A 15,833-nucleotide genomic window follows, 5' to 3' on the forward strand; every position below is an offset into this window, starting at 1 on the left:
AGTGAAGTTTCTAGTAATAAACAGGGTAAAGGGATTTATAATGGAAAGGTTTAGCAAAAGGAGCTATTTTTAATGAAATGGTTAAGGAATACTGCATTGAGAAGGACATGTTTGATGCAAGTTGTGAACGAAGTGAAGGAGTGAGTCTTGTGAGTCTCTAAAACTAAAGAACGATGACTAACAAGAAAGGTTAAAGCCACGGCCCTGAGGCAGAAACCACCTGTGCCTATTCAGGGATCATCTACTATTCTCGTAGTTTTCATGTTTTTCACCAAGAATGAAAGTGAGACAGAGAAATTTTATGATCTTGCTCAAGACCACACATTTTCTGGATGAGGCATGTAGAGTTAGAGCTGCAGCTCACGAATATGTACCACTCACCCCGAATCGTCCTTAAAAGCTGCACGTTTCAGAGAAGGCTGCCTACTGAGGATCTGTGAAGGAAACTTGGTCACTGACCCAAATGGATAAATGTAGACTAGGGACACACTCTCTCCCCAATGTCTCTTTAAGGGGAAGGGATTTATTTTATTCATCTTTGTATGCTCAGCCAATAGCATAATGCCTAGTACAAAGTAGTTAAAGTCATGATTACATTGAACTCTGAGATTTGGAGTTTGGGGTCCTGAGTACAAGGCTATATCACTTAATAATGATGTTCCTTTGGCACATCACATAATTATTCTAAACCTTTATTGCCTTCATTTTTATAAAGGAGAGTATAAAACCTTATACTGGTGGTGTATTCATTAAATGGTAAATTATATGTGAAAAGTATTCATTAAATATTATATTAAGGATTTTATATAACTGTATGTGTGTGTGTGTATATATATATATATATATAAATATGTATATATATTATTTTCACAGATGGCTGTGCCTAAGAGCAAGAAACACACTCATATTGTCTATGCTGAAGTGTAGTCCCAGGACATAAGCAAGGTGAATGTATATCCTCAAAAGCCAAGATTTTAAAGCACTTGAGGATAAATGCAAGCTATGTCTTTGGGAATATTAAAGAATTCTCCTATCAAAAATATAAGGTAACATCACGGTAAAGAATAACAGAGAGGATAATAAAAAAACAAAAGGATCAGAAGGTTGATAATGCTGAAATAAGCCATGAATGTATCTAAGGCTAGACAGTCCCATGTCAATTATCTTTAAAGTGGGTTATTTTAACAGATCACCTGTTACATGTTTGGGTTAACCTGCATTGAAATATCAGAGTGAGTGTGGGCACTTAGAAAGGCAATATGATTCTATTTGTCACTGTTTATACACTTCAAAGTTTCTAAGAGACTAGATCTTAAATGTTCTCACCACAGAAAAAGAAATAATAATTAGGTAACATGATGGAGTTGTTAACTAAAGCTACTGTGGTAAACATATTGCAATATATCAAATCAACCTGTTATACACCTTAAATTTATACAATGTTACATGTCAATTATATCTCAATTTTGGAAAAAGAAATGATTTTTTTTAATGGTTGCAGTGTCATATTACCGTGGAAACTTATAATTTTTAACATATTGTAGAAGTCCAATAGAAAACTGTGAAACTGGGCTTCCCTGGTGGCGCAGTGGTTAAGAATCTGCCTGCCAATGCAGGGGACACAGGTTCGAGCCCTGGTCCGGGAAGATCCCACATCAAGCGGAGCAACTAAGCCCGTGCACCACAGCTACTGAGCTTGCACTCTAGAGCCCTTGAGCCACAACTACTGAGCCTGCACTCTAGAGCCCATGTGCTGCAACTACTGAAGCCCGCGCGCCTAGAACCCGTGCTCTACAACAAGAGAAGCCACCGCAATGAGAAGCCCGCGCACCACAATGAACAGTAGCCCCCGCTCACCACAGCTAGAGAAAGCCCGCGTGCAGCATCGAGGACCCAATGCAGCCAAAAAAAAAAGAAAGAAAACTGTGAAACCAATTCCACAGAAAAGAGTAGTCTTACTTGGGTGGGGTCACCTGAGGAAACCTGCCTGGCTGAAGCACTGCAGTAAGAATTAGAATAGCCTGGAATTACACCCTACTTTCAAGTTAACAAGTTAGCCTGCTAGTTTTATGGCTGCTGAGTCAGAGACAAAGGACTGTTTTACTCATGACATAGCAGGTATTTTAAATGTAATGTATGCTATGGCTCTGCTTGTCCCCAAGTCCCATTGATATTTTATGAAACAGCCCCAGTGGATGTCGGTAGTCTATGTCAATGAGGAACCCTGAGGAACTCGAACCTAGAAAATTCCAATCTTTTAATGAGGGCTGCTAGAAAACCTGCCCTACCTTTGCCCAGAGGGAGACATTACTATCCTGGACAACAAACAAATCTACCTCTGCCCCAGAAGGAGATACAGTCTCTATCTTTCAAGGCTGTTTGCTATACATATATTCTTGAGAAGATAGCCTGGAACAAGATCTCTCAAGGCCTCTAAGAAGATATATGGAAATGTGAGAGATCCATGAAGAATTGTCTCCAGCAGGTAAACTAAAAAAAAAAAAAATTATGCAAGGAGATCAAGGGTTTTGAAGGGTAGGCCTAAATAATGATCTAAAATAAGTAAAGTTTTGAAGCTGAGAGTCAGCAGAAGAAGGGGAAGAATACTTTATTTTAGTATTATGTTAATAGGTAGATCAGTTAGAAAATATAAAATATGAAATGATGAGGGTCTGTAACTAAATAATGTCAGTGAGAATTAAAGTTCATTGGAAAATTCAATGAAAATTATGCGGAATTACTAATAGGACATAATGACTTATTGTGGGAAATGAAAGAAAAAATATTTTAAAATGACATCATTCCTACATATAAAATTTAATATATGAAAGATGGGCATCTTAAGTACATTTAAAAAGATGGACATTTTGAAAGATATTAGGGCAATTGGTTAGCTATTTGAAAAAAAAAGTCATCATAGATTTGTATTTCACATTGTTCCCCAAAATAAGTTGTAGGTAATTGAAAAAAACATATTGAGTTTGAACAAATACATAAAATAGACATATTAGAAGAAAATATTAGAGTATATGTTTTCTCCATAATTACATAAATAAGTAGCAAAACCAGAAAACAAATATTTATGTTATTGTGGAGAAAATCTTCCTCAATACACAAACAAATGCAGAATTCATAAAGGCAAGCATCTTATAACACTTTATTTATAATCATGCCACTTTGAGGCTATTTTTGCATTTTACTCTATTTGACATATATTTTCAACCATACAAAATATTATTAGTTTTGTCTTAGAGTCAAAAGTAAGTTGTATTTACTCATCTATTTACCTTTTCCAAGGCTATTCTTCCTTTCCTGAATTTTCTTACTTCTATCTGTGTACCTCTTAGATTTTTGTGTAAAACAGACAACCTCAAATTATAGTGGTTGGCTTAAAACAATTGTTCTATTGGGCTCAAGTTTCTATGTATCAGCCTGATTGTGGCCTGGCTTAGCTGACAGCTAAGTTCTCTCATGCTTCTGTGGTCAGTTGCAGGTCAACTAATTGCAGGATGATCTAGAATGGCCTGCCTCACATGTCAGGTAGCTGGTAAGCTCATTGGTCTAGGATTTATTTCCATGGGGACTTTATTCCATGTGGTATTTCATCCTCCACTAGATTGGCCCACCATTTTTCACATGCTGGCTTCAGAGTTCCAAAGAGTGGCTAGAGCAATTTATAGCCTTTTTCAAGCCTCTGTTTCATGTTTGCCAATTTCCAATGGCCAAAGCAGTAAGTATATCTGTGTATTAGTTTGCTAGGGCTACTATAACAAAGTACCACAGGCTGGCTAGCTTAAACAACAGAAATTTATTCTCTCACAGTTCTAGAGGCTGGAAGTCCAAAATCAAGATGTTGACAGGGTTTGTTCTTTCTGTAGGCTTTGAATGAAGAATCTGTTTTAGACCACTCTCCTTGGCTTGCAAATGTCTATCTTCTCCCCTTGTCTCTTCACATTGTCTTCCCTCTATATATGTCTCTGTGTCCAAATTTCCCTTTATTTAAGGAAACTAGTTATATTGGATTAGGAGCCACCTAATGACCTCATTAACTTGACTACCTACATAAAAATCTTACCGCAAAATAAGGTCATATTCTGAGGTACTGGAGTTAGGACATCAACATATGAATTTGGAAGGGTTACCTAATTCAATCCATACAACCTAGCAAACAGATTCAATTGGTGATACAAGTGACTCAAATCTTAATGGGAGGATCTACAATGACAAATCGCAAGGAGGTGGGTGGAGGAAGGGGTGCTTATTTTGGCCACTTTTACAATCTACAACAATCTAAAATCATCTTATTTTTTCCTGGAAAATACTTTCAGTATTTATTTTACTGAAAGACTATTATTACTACTTTTCCCTCATGTTTTTGTTTTTCTGAAAATGTCTTTATTTCACTACCTCTCTGAAGCTGATTTTCAGTGAGTACAGAACTCCAATTTGCCAGTTCTTTTAGCACCTTAAGATGTCATTGTGCTGTCTGGCTTCCATGGTTTCTGATTAAAAAGTGGCAATTAATTTTATTATTTGTTCCATGAAGGTAATGTGTTTTTTATTTATAATTTATTTTATAATTTGTACTTCGGTTTTTTATCAATTTACTTCTGAATAGTGCATAGATAGAATATGGGCAGATCACCGTGACTTCTAGCTAGATCTCTTGTTTTGTGGGAACTGGAATATTCCTATATTTCTCTTATTGTTAGGGCATTACCAGAGAAAGAATCTCAGCTGAAAGTCTAGGTTGCCTTATCAGGGCTCCTACTACTTGGTAAGTCCTGAAATCCAATTTTTGTCTCTCCAGCTAAATTAATTTCTTATATTCCTTGCTTAACTTTTTATCCTTTAATTAACTATGTTCTGCTTGGATTCTCAATAACTTGCCCTGGGAATATGCAGTTAAGAATCAGCAAATGCCTCAAAGAGAAGTTGCAGGAAAAATAGCCCTGTACTTTTCTATAGTTTTCTTTTCTCTGACTCTTGAAGTCATGGTTGCTTTGGCAGCCTTGAACTCTCATTTTTACCTGTAAAGCCCTGAGAGACTGCCATAAGCTCTAGGATGCTGTGTTCTGTTTGGCATTTATGTTTACTGTAGAGAATAAGCAAAATGCTCCAAAAGGAAATAGAGCTCTCACCTCAATGTGTTTCCTTCTCTGACGAAACTGTACCCATCAAGATCTGGCTGCCTTGATTGTTCTCTGGTGTCTGCAAACAGATTTTTAAAATATTATTTAAATATAGCTTTTACAGTTGCTGTCCTTAGAACAGTGAGTCTGATATACTCTTTTTTGTCATAGTCAGAAGCAGAAGTTCCCATAACATTTAAAGGTGAACCAATGTTTGGGCGTGCACACACACATATGCGCACGGGTGTGTGCACACACGGGCACACTCCCCCCACACACACGACTTAGTTATGGACCATATGATTTCAAGAATAGACTTCTAGGCAAATTAGCTCAAGTTTAGATGGATACATGGGACAGTTACGGAACCTAATTTCTAAATGTACAATGTAAAGCTGAGAATGTCATATAAAAGTCAGCTATTTTTGAGACTGAATGGTCTACTTTTTAAATACTTTCTGCTCTTTCAGTGAATTTGCTTCATTCTTCTACTTTTTTATGAGAGCCATCTAATTTACTTGGCCAAAAGTTGGAGGCAAATCCCAAGTCCATTGACCTTATAGCTCCAAGGCCTATCCCCAACTGGATGATGTGATGTTTATACCTATTTTTAAAAGAGAGCATTTGGATTTCCCTGGTGGCACAGTGGTTTAGAATTCGCCTGCCAATGCAGGGGACACGGGTTTGAGCCCTGGTCCAGGAAGATTCCATGTGCCACGGAGCAACTAAGCCCGTGCGCCACAACTACTGAGCCTGCCTAGAGCCCAGGAGCCACAACTACTGAGCCCATGAGCTGCAACTACTGAAGCCCATGCGCCTAGAGCCCATGCTCCACAACAAGAGAAGCTACCTCACTGCAACGAAGAGTAGCCCCTGTTCTCCACAACTAGAGAAAGCCCACACTCAGCAATGAAGATCCAATACAGCCAAAAATGAATAGATTAATTTTTTTTAAAAAAGAGAGATCATTCTCAGTGTTGCCAAATATAGGAAACAGGCATGCTCTCACACTGATTTCATCAGAACCCATATACTCTTCATTGTCTCCATATTTCTTATGGATACATTGTATGTGCTCCTGGCCATGACCAGTCCCTCCATCCCCTCTCACTTACTTGAGGACAATACTCCAGCAATTGTCTTCTTTCTCTCCTACACGATCAATTTTCCCTCTCCATTGGATCATTTCCATTAGAATATAAACTCTGTTATGGTTTCTCCCATCTCAAGAATAAGTATGCAAATAGGGGAGAAAAATTAAAACTTAAGTTTTTTACTTTTCTCTCTAGATAATTGCCTTTATTTATCACACGCTTTTTGCAGCAATACTTCTTGAAAGCATTGTCTATACATGTATTCTCTCATTTTTTTCTAGAATCCACCTGATCTAGGATTTGCCATTTCCAATCCCCTGAAACTGCTCTTGTCAATGTCACCAGTGAACATCTTCAATGACTAATAAATGCTGTGATCATTTAACTTGCTCAGCTGGCAGCATTTGATCATTCTCTTTGGAAGACTTTTTCACTTGCTTCTGGGACACTTCATTCACTGGTTTCACTCCTACCATTATCCTAGACTTTCTTTTTTAGTCTTTTTTTGCTGGCTCGTCCTCAACTTTCTAACCTAGAAATATCAGGGAAGACCAGGGCTCAGTCATTGGAATATTTTTCCTTTTTTTTATCCCCTCGCTTCTCCATTTGTGTTTCCCAGTATCCTAGCTTCCAAATCTGTACTCTGAGATATCCACTTCTACCTCTCCATTAATTCCCAGACTCACATATCCACTGCCAACCAACCTTTCCACTTAAGTGTCCTATAAGCATGTCAAATGTAACATGTCCCAAAGTCTGCTTTTTATTCTCCCCTCAAAAATCCAATGTGATGATATTTGGAAATGGGGACTTTGGGAGGTAATTACATTCAGATGAGACCATGAGGATGCCCATAATGGAATTAGTGCCTGTATAAAAAGAGAAAGAGACACCAGAGCTCTCTCTCTCTCTCTCCAATCTCACGCACCAGAGAAAGGCCATGTGAACACAGAGTAAAGGGGCCAGCTACAAGTCAAGAAAAGGGCTTTCACCAGAACCTGACCATGCTGACACCCTGATCTCAGACTTCCGGCCTCCAGAACTGTGAGAAAATAAGTTATCTGCTGCTTAAGACACCCAACAATGGTATTTTGTCCTGGAGGCTGGAAGTTGGGTTCTAGAGAAACCTTCTTCCTGGCTTGCAGAAAGCTGCCTCCTTCTCACTGTGCACTACATGGACTTTGCTCAGTGTGTGCAGGTGAAGAGAAAGAGAGAGAGATTGCTTCTTACAGGGTCACCAATCCTATCAGATTATTATCCTATCCTTATAATTTCATTTAACCTTAATTACTTGCTAAAACCCCTTTCTCTCAATATAGTCACAAGGAGGGACAGAGCTTAGAATTTGGGGGTAGACACAATTCAGTCTATAGCAATTATATAATGTATGCATAAATAAATCTTACGTTGATTATTTTGATTTCTCTTTACTAGCATGTAAGCTCCATGATGTCCTAGGTGTTTGTCTGCTTCATTCACTGCTGTATTCCCATTGCTAAAAATTCCCATTAAGTGTGGAACTTAATTAGAGTTCAAACATATATGCAACTGTAAACTGGTAATAAATTTCAAAAGGACAGTTTGGCAACATACATCAAAAGCATAAAATGACCACATTCTCTTTTTGGTAATTTCAGTGTTGGGAATTGATAATAATGAAATAAGCATTTGCTTATATTCAGCATTTTTTATAAGAACAAAGATTGAAAACAATCGATCTTTTTCATTGAACCAGCTCAATAAATTATGACATTATATGGTAAAATATTATACATCAACTAAAAATATCAAGCTAAAGAATAATGTCACAAAACATGTTTGAAATATACTTTAGGTAAAAAAATTATTAAAAGAATAAAAATACCTACTTACTAATATGTATATAAAATGATAGAGAAAAATGCTCAAATCTGTAGAGTGGGTTCTCAAGTTTACTATTATTACCAAAATTTATTTTGAAGCAAGAGCCTTTTAACATTTTCTAAAATTTTTACAAAAACATGTTAACTCTGCAATCATAAAGTATATTAAATAATTTTATTTAAGAATCAAAATATAAATCATTAGAAGAAAATGTAAATGATCATTTTTAACTTTACATTGGAAAAGATGTCTACACTAAAATGAAAAAGTAAGAGATCTGGGGGGGTGGGTAAAAGTTTAAAAAATGACCTTTATAAATAAGAAAAATCTAAGAACATTGTCACAGAAAACAAAGCTTGAACTCAGATAAACTACTATCCTTGTTCTGAGTTTATTTTTAAAAGTTAGTAAATGCTCTCTATTTGAAATAAGATTGCTCTCTATTTGAATACTGCTGCATTCAAAAGCTATTATACAAAATACAGGCAAAAACAAAAAAAGCAACTAAAGAAGGATTATACTTTAAGGATGACAAAGTTTATACAAAATTCAAAGGTACAGATGTTATAGTTTGGACAGTTAGAAACAGACTGCCAACATTCTAGGTCATCCTGACACAAACTCTTCCTATAATCAGTTTATACAGATGTTTCATTCTATTTCTCATTTTGTTTGAGATGAACACCAAATCAGCTAAAAAATTCCATGACAACATACAAGAAGACCTGACTATAGGGCTTCCCTGGTGGCGCAGTGGTTAAGAATCCATCTGCCAATGCAGGGGACACGGGTTTGAGCCCTGGTCCGGGAAGATGCTGCAGAGCAACTAAGCCCGTGAACCACAACTACTGAGTCTGCGCTCTAGGGCCTGCGAGCCACAACTACTGAGCCCGAGTGCCACAACTACTGAAGCCCACGTGCCTAGAGCCCGTGCTCTGCAACAAGAGAAGCCACCCAATGAGAAGCCCACGCACCGCAATGAAGAGTAGCCCCCGCTCTCTGCAACTAGAGAAAAGCCAGTGTGCAGCAACAAAGACCCAATGCAGCCAAATAACTTAATTAATTAATTAATTTTTTTAAAAAAATAAAGTAACCTTGTCAAAAGCTTTAAAAAAAAAAAGACCTGACTAAATGAAATGGATGTCATGCCCTTGGAGGAAAAGGTTCAATACTGTAAAGATGCCAATTCTTTCCAAATTAATACATAAATTCAATGAAAATTCACCCCAAATCTCTTTTTGATTTGTTTGATTGTTTGTGGTGTGGTTGTTTCATAACTTGACATACTGATTCTAAATTTCATCTCAGAAATTAAACGTGTGAAATAGCCAAGAAAATAATGAGGAAAAAAAGAAGAAGAATGGAGAGGGACATGCACCATAAAACTTTATTAATGAAAAGTATGGTACTGATGGAGACACAGGCAAATAGATCAATGGAAAGCATAGAGAATAAGTGTATATGAGAATTTACTGTAATAAAGGTGGCATTTCAAATCAATGAGGAAAGCTTTGATTGATTATTCATGAAATGACTACCCATTTGAAAACAAAGGAAAAGTATGTTTTCTGTATTACACACAAAAATAAATAAATAAAAATTTTAAAAATATGAGGTTATATATGGAAATAAACTATGAAGTACTAAGATACAGTAGAATATTTTTCTAATTTTAAGATGTGAGAAAGCATATTTAAACATTTTATAAAGTCCAAGGAAAAGTAAATGTAAAAATAGGATAAAGTAACATTTTAAAATGTTTATGTTGCGTAAGACTCTATAAACAAACTAAATACACTAATAATTTTTTAGGTGAACTATTTTTACTTACTTACTTATTTTTGGCTGTGTTAGGTCTTTGCTGCTGCACGCGCGCAGGCTTTCTCTAGTTGCAGCGAGCGGGGGCTACTCTTCATTGCGGTGCGCGGGCTTCTCATTGCGGTGGCTTCTCTTGTTGCGGAGCACGGGTTCTAGGCACGCGGGCTTCAGTAGTTGCAGTACACGTGCTCAGTAGCTGTGGCTCCCGGGCTCTAGAGCGCAGGCTCAGTAGTTGTGGCTCGTGTGCTTTAGAGCTTAGGCTCAGTAGGTGTGGTGCGCGGGCTTGGTTGCTCCATGGCATGTGGAATCTTCCCGGACTGAGGCTCGAACCTGTGTCCCCTATATTGGTAGGCGGATTCTTAACCACTGCACCAGTGAAGTCCCTAGGTGAACTATTTTAAAGCAACTTTTAGCAGTTAATTAATATCATAGTACTAATTGCATTTGTACCATAGTTTTGTAGAGCTACTCACTAGAATGTATACAGAATTTTGAACAGCCTTCATACTGAACGCTGTGGTGCCACCTCCTTAGGAAAGAACTTACACTACAGCTCTTCGTGAAGTGTTGCCACAAACAGCCCTCTTTGGGATAAAGTGTGTTGAAGAAGCCATCTTGCCTAATGTCTCACCCTCCTCTGGAGCACCTTGTATCCAATAAGTTAGTCAGTGCTTTGCCACAAACGCCTGGAAACTCACCCCAACTCAGGACAACTCGGAAGGGCCATCTCAGTTTGACAGTTGACAAGAAGTTGCCTGGGACCATTTTGAGAAAGTGTCACAAACCAACTTTTCCCTTTAATCTAGCTCCCTGCCCCGCCCCACAGGGATATTTCCTGGACAGTAATCTGTCTCGAAGTCAACTTTCTGGGGAAACTGATCTGCAACTTGCTTTGATTTATTAATTCCAAATAGAAAATAAATTATTCAGCTACAGGAAGAAAATATATGGGTTTCTTGAGGGATCTTACTCTAAGAAAAAGTTTGAAGACACCTAAATATTCTAACAGGTTGTATACTATATACTATATATATATACAGACATACATGTATGTATATACATACATGTGCATGTGTCATTGTACCAGTATCTATTATATCTATTACACAGCATTTAAAATTTGCTTACAAATAATTTGTGATGATAACAGGAAATTTTTCTGTCACAATGTTACTTGGAAAAAGTAAGTAATAAAATCATTTATGTAGGGTGATTCCTATTATGTAAATATATGCATAGGCATAAAGATAAAAATAAATATACAATCATTTTTTCTTCTATATTTATAAATTTTCCATATTTTCAGAAATATCATATAATTGGGATAATACTTTCTATTTTTTTATAAATCTTTAAATGTTGACCAAGAAAGATAATTATAATTACCTCTAATTGTAAAAGAAAGAAGTTAAAACTCAGTATGAATCTGAAACTCATTAAAACAAAATCATGCCCCAGAGTTCACATAACTAGTATCAGCAGCAAACTTTGGAATCAAACTGTCATTGACTTCAAATCCAATACTCATCAACTTCAGCATGACTGAATCTTCAATATTATGCAATAACCATGATATATCCTTAATAAGTTGTAATATATATGCATATAAACTCGGGATTTTTATAGTCAGCATAAACATTGCCTGAGCTGTATGAAATACTGTTATTAAGATTTAAAAGTTAACAAAAATACTACATAGATTTAAAGGTATCTCTTAAATGTATGGTCCTTTACCAGCAGAATATTGTTGTCTTAACATGTTTAATCTTGAATACCTTGTGAGGCGGAAGAGCATTCAGCACGTTCTGAAAAATTATTTAAAAGTAAATTCAGGGCTTCCCTGGTGGCGCAGAGAGTCCGCCTGCCGATGCAGGGGACGCGGGTTCGTGCGCCGGTCCGGGAGGATCCCACGTGCCGCGGAGCGTCTGGGCCCCTGAGCCGTGGCCGCTGCGCCTGCGCGTCTGGAGCCTGTGCTCCGCAACGGGAGAGGCCACGACAGTGAGGGGCTCGCGTACCGCAAAAAATAAATAAATAAATTCTATGACTGAGAAACTTAATATTTTAACTTTTTATTTTGAAATAATTTTAGATGTAAGAGTTGCAATGGTTGTAAAGCAATTTCTCATATTCCTTTCTCTCAGCTCCTACATTCATATACTACAGTTATGTTACATAACCGTAGTAAAATTATCAAAATTAGAAATTAACATTGGCACAATGCTATTAACTAAACTACAATAATCCCTCTTTATCTACAGGTGATACATTCCAAGACCCTCAGCGGATGCCTGCAACCACAGATAGTACTGAACCCTATATACACTGTGTTTTTTCCTAGGCATACATACCTGTGATGAAGTAATTTATAAATTAGGCACAGTAAGAGATTAACAACAATAACTCAGAGTAAAATAGAAGAATTATAACAATATACTGTAATAAAATTTATGTGATGTGATCTCTCTCTCTCAAAATATCTTATTATACAATTTTAATGTCTTTTCCATTCTGAACTAAGCACTTATCACAAACTGTGACCATAATTTTTGCAGTTTGAGGTGCAACAGTAAAGCTAACAAATTTCTTTTTCCTTCTTCACAATTTCACCAACAGAAGATTCATTCTTACCGTAGATCTCAGGAACCTCAGCATACGATTTTTTCTTTCCTTATTAAGTAGTAAACATTCACCTTTTCACTTAAACGAAACACTTAACGGCTTCTCCTTGGCATATCCAAATTGCGGATATGCCAAAGAGAAGTTGTGGCTCGCGGGCTCTAGAGCGCAGGCTCAGTAGCTGTGGCGCACGGGCTTAGATGCTCCGCGGCACGTGGGATCTTCTCGGACCAGGACTCGAGCCCGTGTTCCCTATATTGGCAGGCGGATTCTTAACCACTGCACCCGTGAAGTCCCTAGGTGAACTATTTTAAAGCAACTTTTAGCAGTTAACTAATACAGTAGTACTAATTGCACTTTGGGACCATTGTTAAGTACAATTAGGGTTTCCGGAACTCAACCATCGCGTCACTGAAACAGTGAACCGGACAACCAAGATGGCTGCTAAGCGACTGTGGGCGGACACGCTGGACCAGGGGATGATTCACGCCCCAGGAAGGATCGCGCGAGATTTCGTCAAGCGACTCAGAATGGTAAGCAAGTTAAAGCTTATGAATTAAATATTAAATTTCCCACTTACTGTTAACATTAACTGTTAACAGCGGCTAGCTGAAACCACGGACAGTGAAACTGAGGATAAGGGGGGACTACGGTACATACAGAGTTTATACAGAGTCCGCTAGTTTTTTCGTTGATATCTTTTTTTCTGTTCAAGGATTCAATCCAGGATCCTGCCTTACATTTCCTTGTGGAAATTCCTTCTTACTCTTCTCGAATATGTGACAATTACTAAGTCTTTCCTTGTTTTTTAGGATCTTGGAAATTTCAGAGAGATCGGGTATTTTGTATAGAATGCTCCTCAATTTAGGTTTTTCTGATGTTTTCTCATGATTAGATTGAGGTTATGGATTTGGGAAAAGAACACGGCTGTGAGGTACCCTCAGTGCATTGAAGTTAATATGTGCATGATGATAATATGTTTTATTACTAGTAATATTAACCTAAATTACTTGGTTAGGATGGTTTCTGTCAGACGTCTTCTTGGTAAAGTTACAATTTAATTCTTTGTAAATAATATTCGTTGGTGGAGATATTTTGAGACTATGAACATACCCTCTTTCTCAAACATATCCTTTTTCTCCTTAATCTTCACAATGGTCAGTGTTTCTAATCAACAGGAATTATCATTGTGGTGCTTTTTGCTTTTTTCTTTTTTTTTTGGTGGGGCTGAGCAGCACAACACGTGGGATCTTAGTTCCCCTTAGTTCCCTGACCAGGGATCGAACCCGTGTCTTCTGTGTTGGAAGCATGGAGTCCTAACCACTGGACTTCCAGGGAAGTCCCTCACTGTGGTGTTCTAATGTTTTTCTATTTCCCTTGTTCCTTCTAAATTCATTAATTGGAAATTTTTCATAGGGAAAATCTGTCCCTTTTCCAGCATTTGATCACTTGTTTATGGTTTGGACATATGAATATATTTTTTTCTTTATGTTACAATTCAACATTATCATTATATTTTTGCCGCTCAAATTGTTCCAGTTTTGGACATTGGGGCTATTTCTGGTCAGCTCCTGTGTCTTTTCAACAAACCCCAAGCTTTTCTTTGCAAGTTCCTTACTTTCTAGGATTACAAAGTGCTCCAGTCTTAACTTACATTTTTTTGTGTGTGTCATCCCTAGCATCAACACTTCTCTAAGAAGCTCTCGTTCCTTTTATTGGAGAATGTTGTTTGGAAGTCAAGATCTGGGCACTAAGTTTTCTCATTGCTGCTGGGGTGTCGTTCTGTGTAGGTCCATTCAGAAGACAGAATTTGAAAATACATGTACATGTGTATACTAACCCATGTATACACACATGTCTATTCTATCTATGTATGTGTGTGTGTGTATGTATATATATATATATATATACATACACACACACACATACACACGCACATATTTTTTTCATACTGGTATATCTGAATCCTCTTCAGGACCACAGGTTTATTTCTGTTCCCTCTTTGCTTATTTATGACATATCTCTAACAGTGGTCCTTATCCATAATACATTTGCTCATTTATTCATTCGAAGCATAAATAAAAAATAGTTTCAGAATTTCTAACCCACACCCTGTGAAAAGTAGCTTTATCAATTAGAAAACAGTGTATGTATAGGTTTTTTGTTGTTGTTTCTACCCTTAGAATATCCAGTGAAAACAGTGCTTTCTAAAGTTACTCAGCCCAGCTCCTTTGTTTCCCACACACTGTAGTTGGTTATGTCATTCATTTGAAATAAATTTAAATTATTTTGTCACAGTCTACATTCTGTATTGCACTTCCTTTATATCCTGGTAGTTTTTTTATTTGCATATAGCAAAATTCACTCATTTTGTGTACAGTTCCATGGGCTTTGACAAATGCATAGAGGAGTGTATTTGCCAACCTCAGTTCCATACAAAACAATTCCATGATCTCCAAAATTACCTTATGCTCCTCCCACCCCAAATCCTGGGAACCACTAATTCATCCCTATAATTTTGCTTTTTGCAGAAAAAAATGGGGGTGTCTGCTGTGCCGTGGAGGCTCTGCGTTGTTGAATTCGCACCGCCTTCGAATTCGCTCACAGGTCAAAATGCAGATCTTCGTGAAGACCCTGACCGGCAAGACCATCACCCTGGAGGTGGAGCCCAGTGACACCATCGAGAACGTGAAGGCCAAGATCCAAGATAAGGAAGGCATCCCCCCTGACCAGCAGAGGCTCATCTTTGCGGGCAAGCAGCTGGAAGATGGCCGCACTCTTTCTGATTACAACATCCAGAAAGAGTCGACCCTGCACCTGGTCCTGCGTCTGTGGGGTGGCTGTTAATTATTCAGTCTTGCATTCATAATGCCCAGTGATGGCCACTCTGCACTCTAGCTATTTGCCCCAATTTAAGATAGTTTCAGTAATAGCTGAACTTGTTCAAAATGTTAATAAAGGTTTTGTTGCATGGTAAGAAAAAAAAAAAAAAATTATATTTTTATCATTTATATTTCATATAAATGAAATCATCATAAAACATGAAGGCTTGGGGTCTTGCTTCTTTCACTTATCAAAATGCATTTAAGATTCATTTATGTCATTGTATAAAACAACAGTTTATTCCTTTTTGTTGCCAAGTAGCATTCCACTGTATCATTGTACCACCATTTACTAATTAACCTCTTCAAACCCATCAGGGTTCTTTCCAGATTTTAGCAGTTATCCATAAAGCTGCTACAAGGGTTTGTATACAGGTTTTTGTATGGAGATAAGTTCTGAATTCATGCAGGCAAAAAATAAGAAGTGG

The 15,833-nt window shown here is 37.4% G+C and overlaps 1 protein-coding gene across 1 annotated transcript; it reads left to right on the plus strand.

The window, feature by feature from the left end:
• Window positions 1–15,066: 15,066 nt before the first annotated feature.
• On the plus strand, window positions 15,067–15,511 carry LOC131758047 (ubiquitin). Its single transcript, XM_059065918.2, has one exon. The coding sequence runs from the start codon at window positions 15,137–15,139 to the stop codon at window positions 15,368–15,370; it is 234 nt and encodes a 77-aa protein (XP_058921901.1). The 5' UTR covers window positions 15,067–15,136; the 3' UTR covers window positions 15,371–15,511.
• Window positions 15,512–15,833: the final 322 nt, after the last annotated feature.

This window comes from Kogia breviceps, chromosome 6, assembly GCF_026419965.1.
Source record: "Kogia breviceps isolate mKogBre1 chromosome 6, mKogBre1 haplotype 1, whole genome shotgun sequence".
In the NCBI taxonomy this organism is placed as follows: Eukaryota; Metazoa; Chordata; class Mammalia; order Artiodactyla; family Physeteridae; genus Kogia; species Kogia breviceps.

Coding starts and splice junctions, on each gene's coding strand:
- LOC131758047 (XM_059065918.2), top strand. CDS start 15,137: ATGCAGATCTTCGTGAAGACCCTGACCGGCAAGACCATCACCCTGGAG.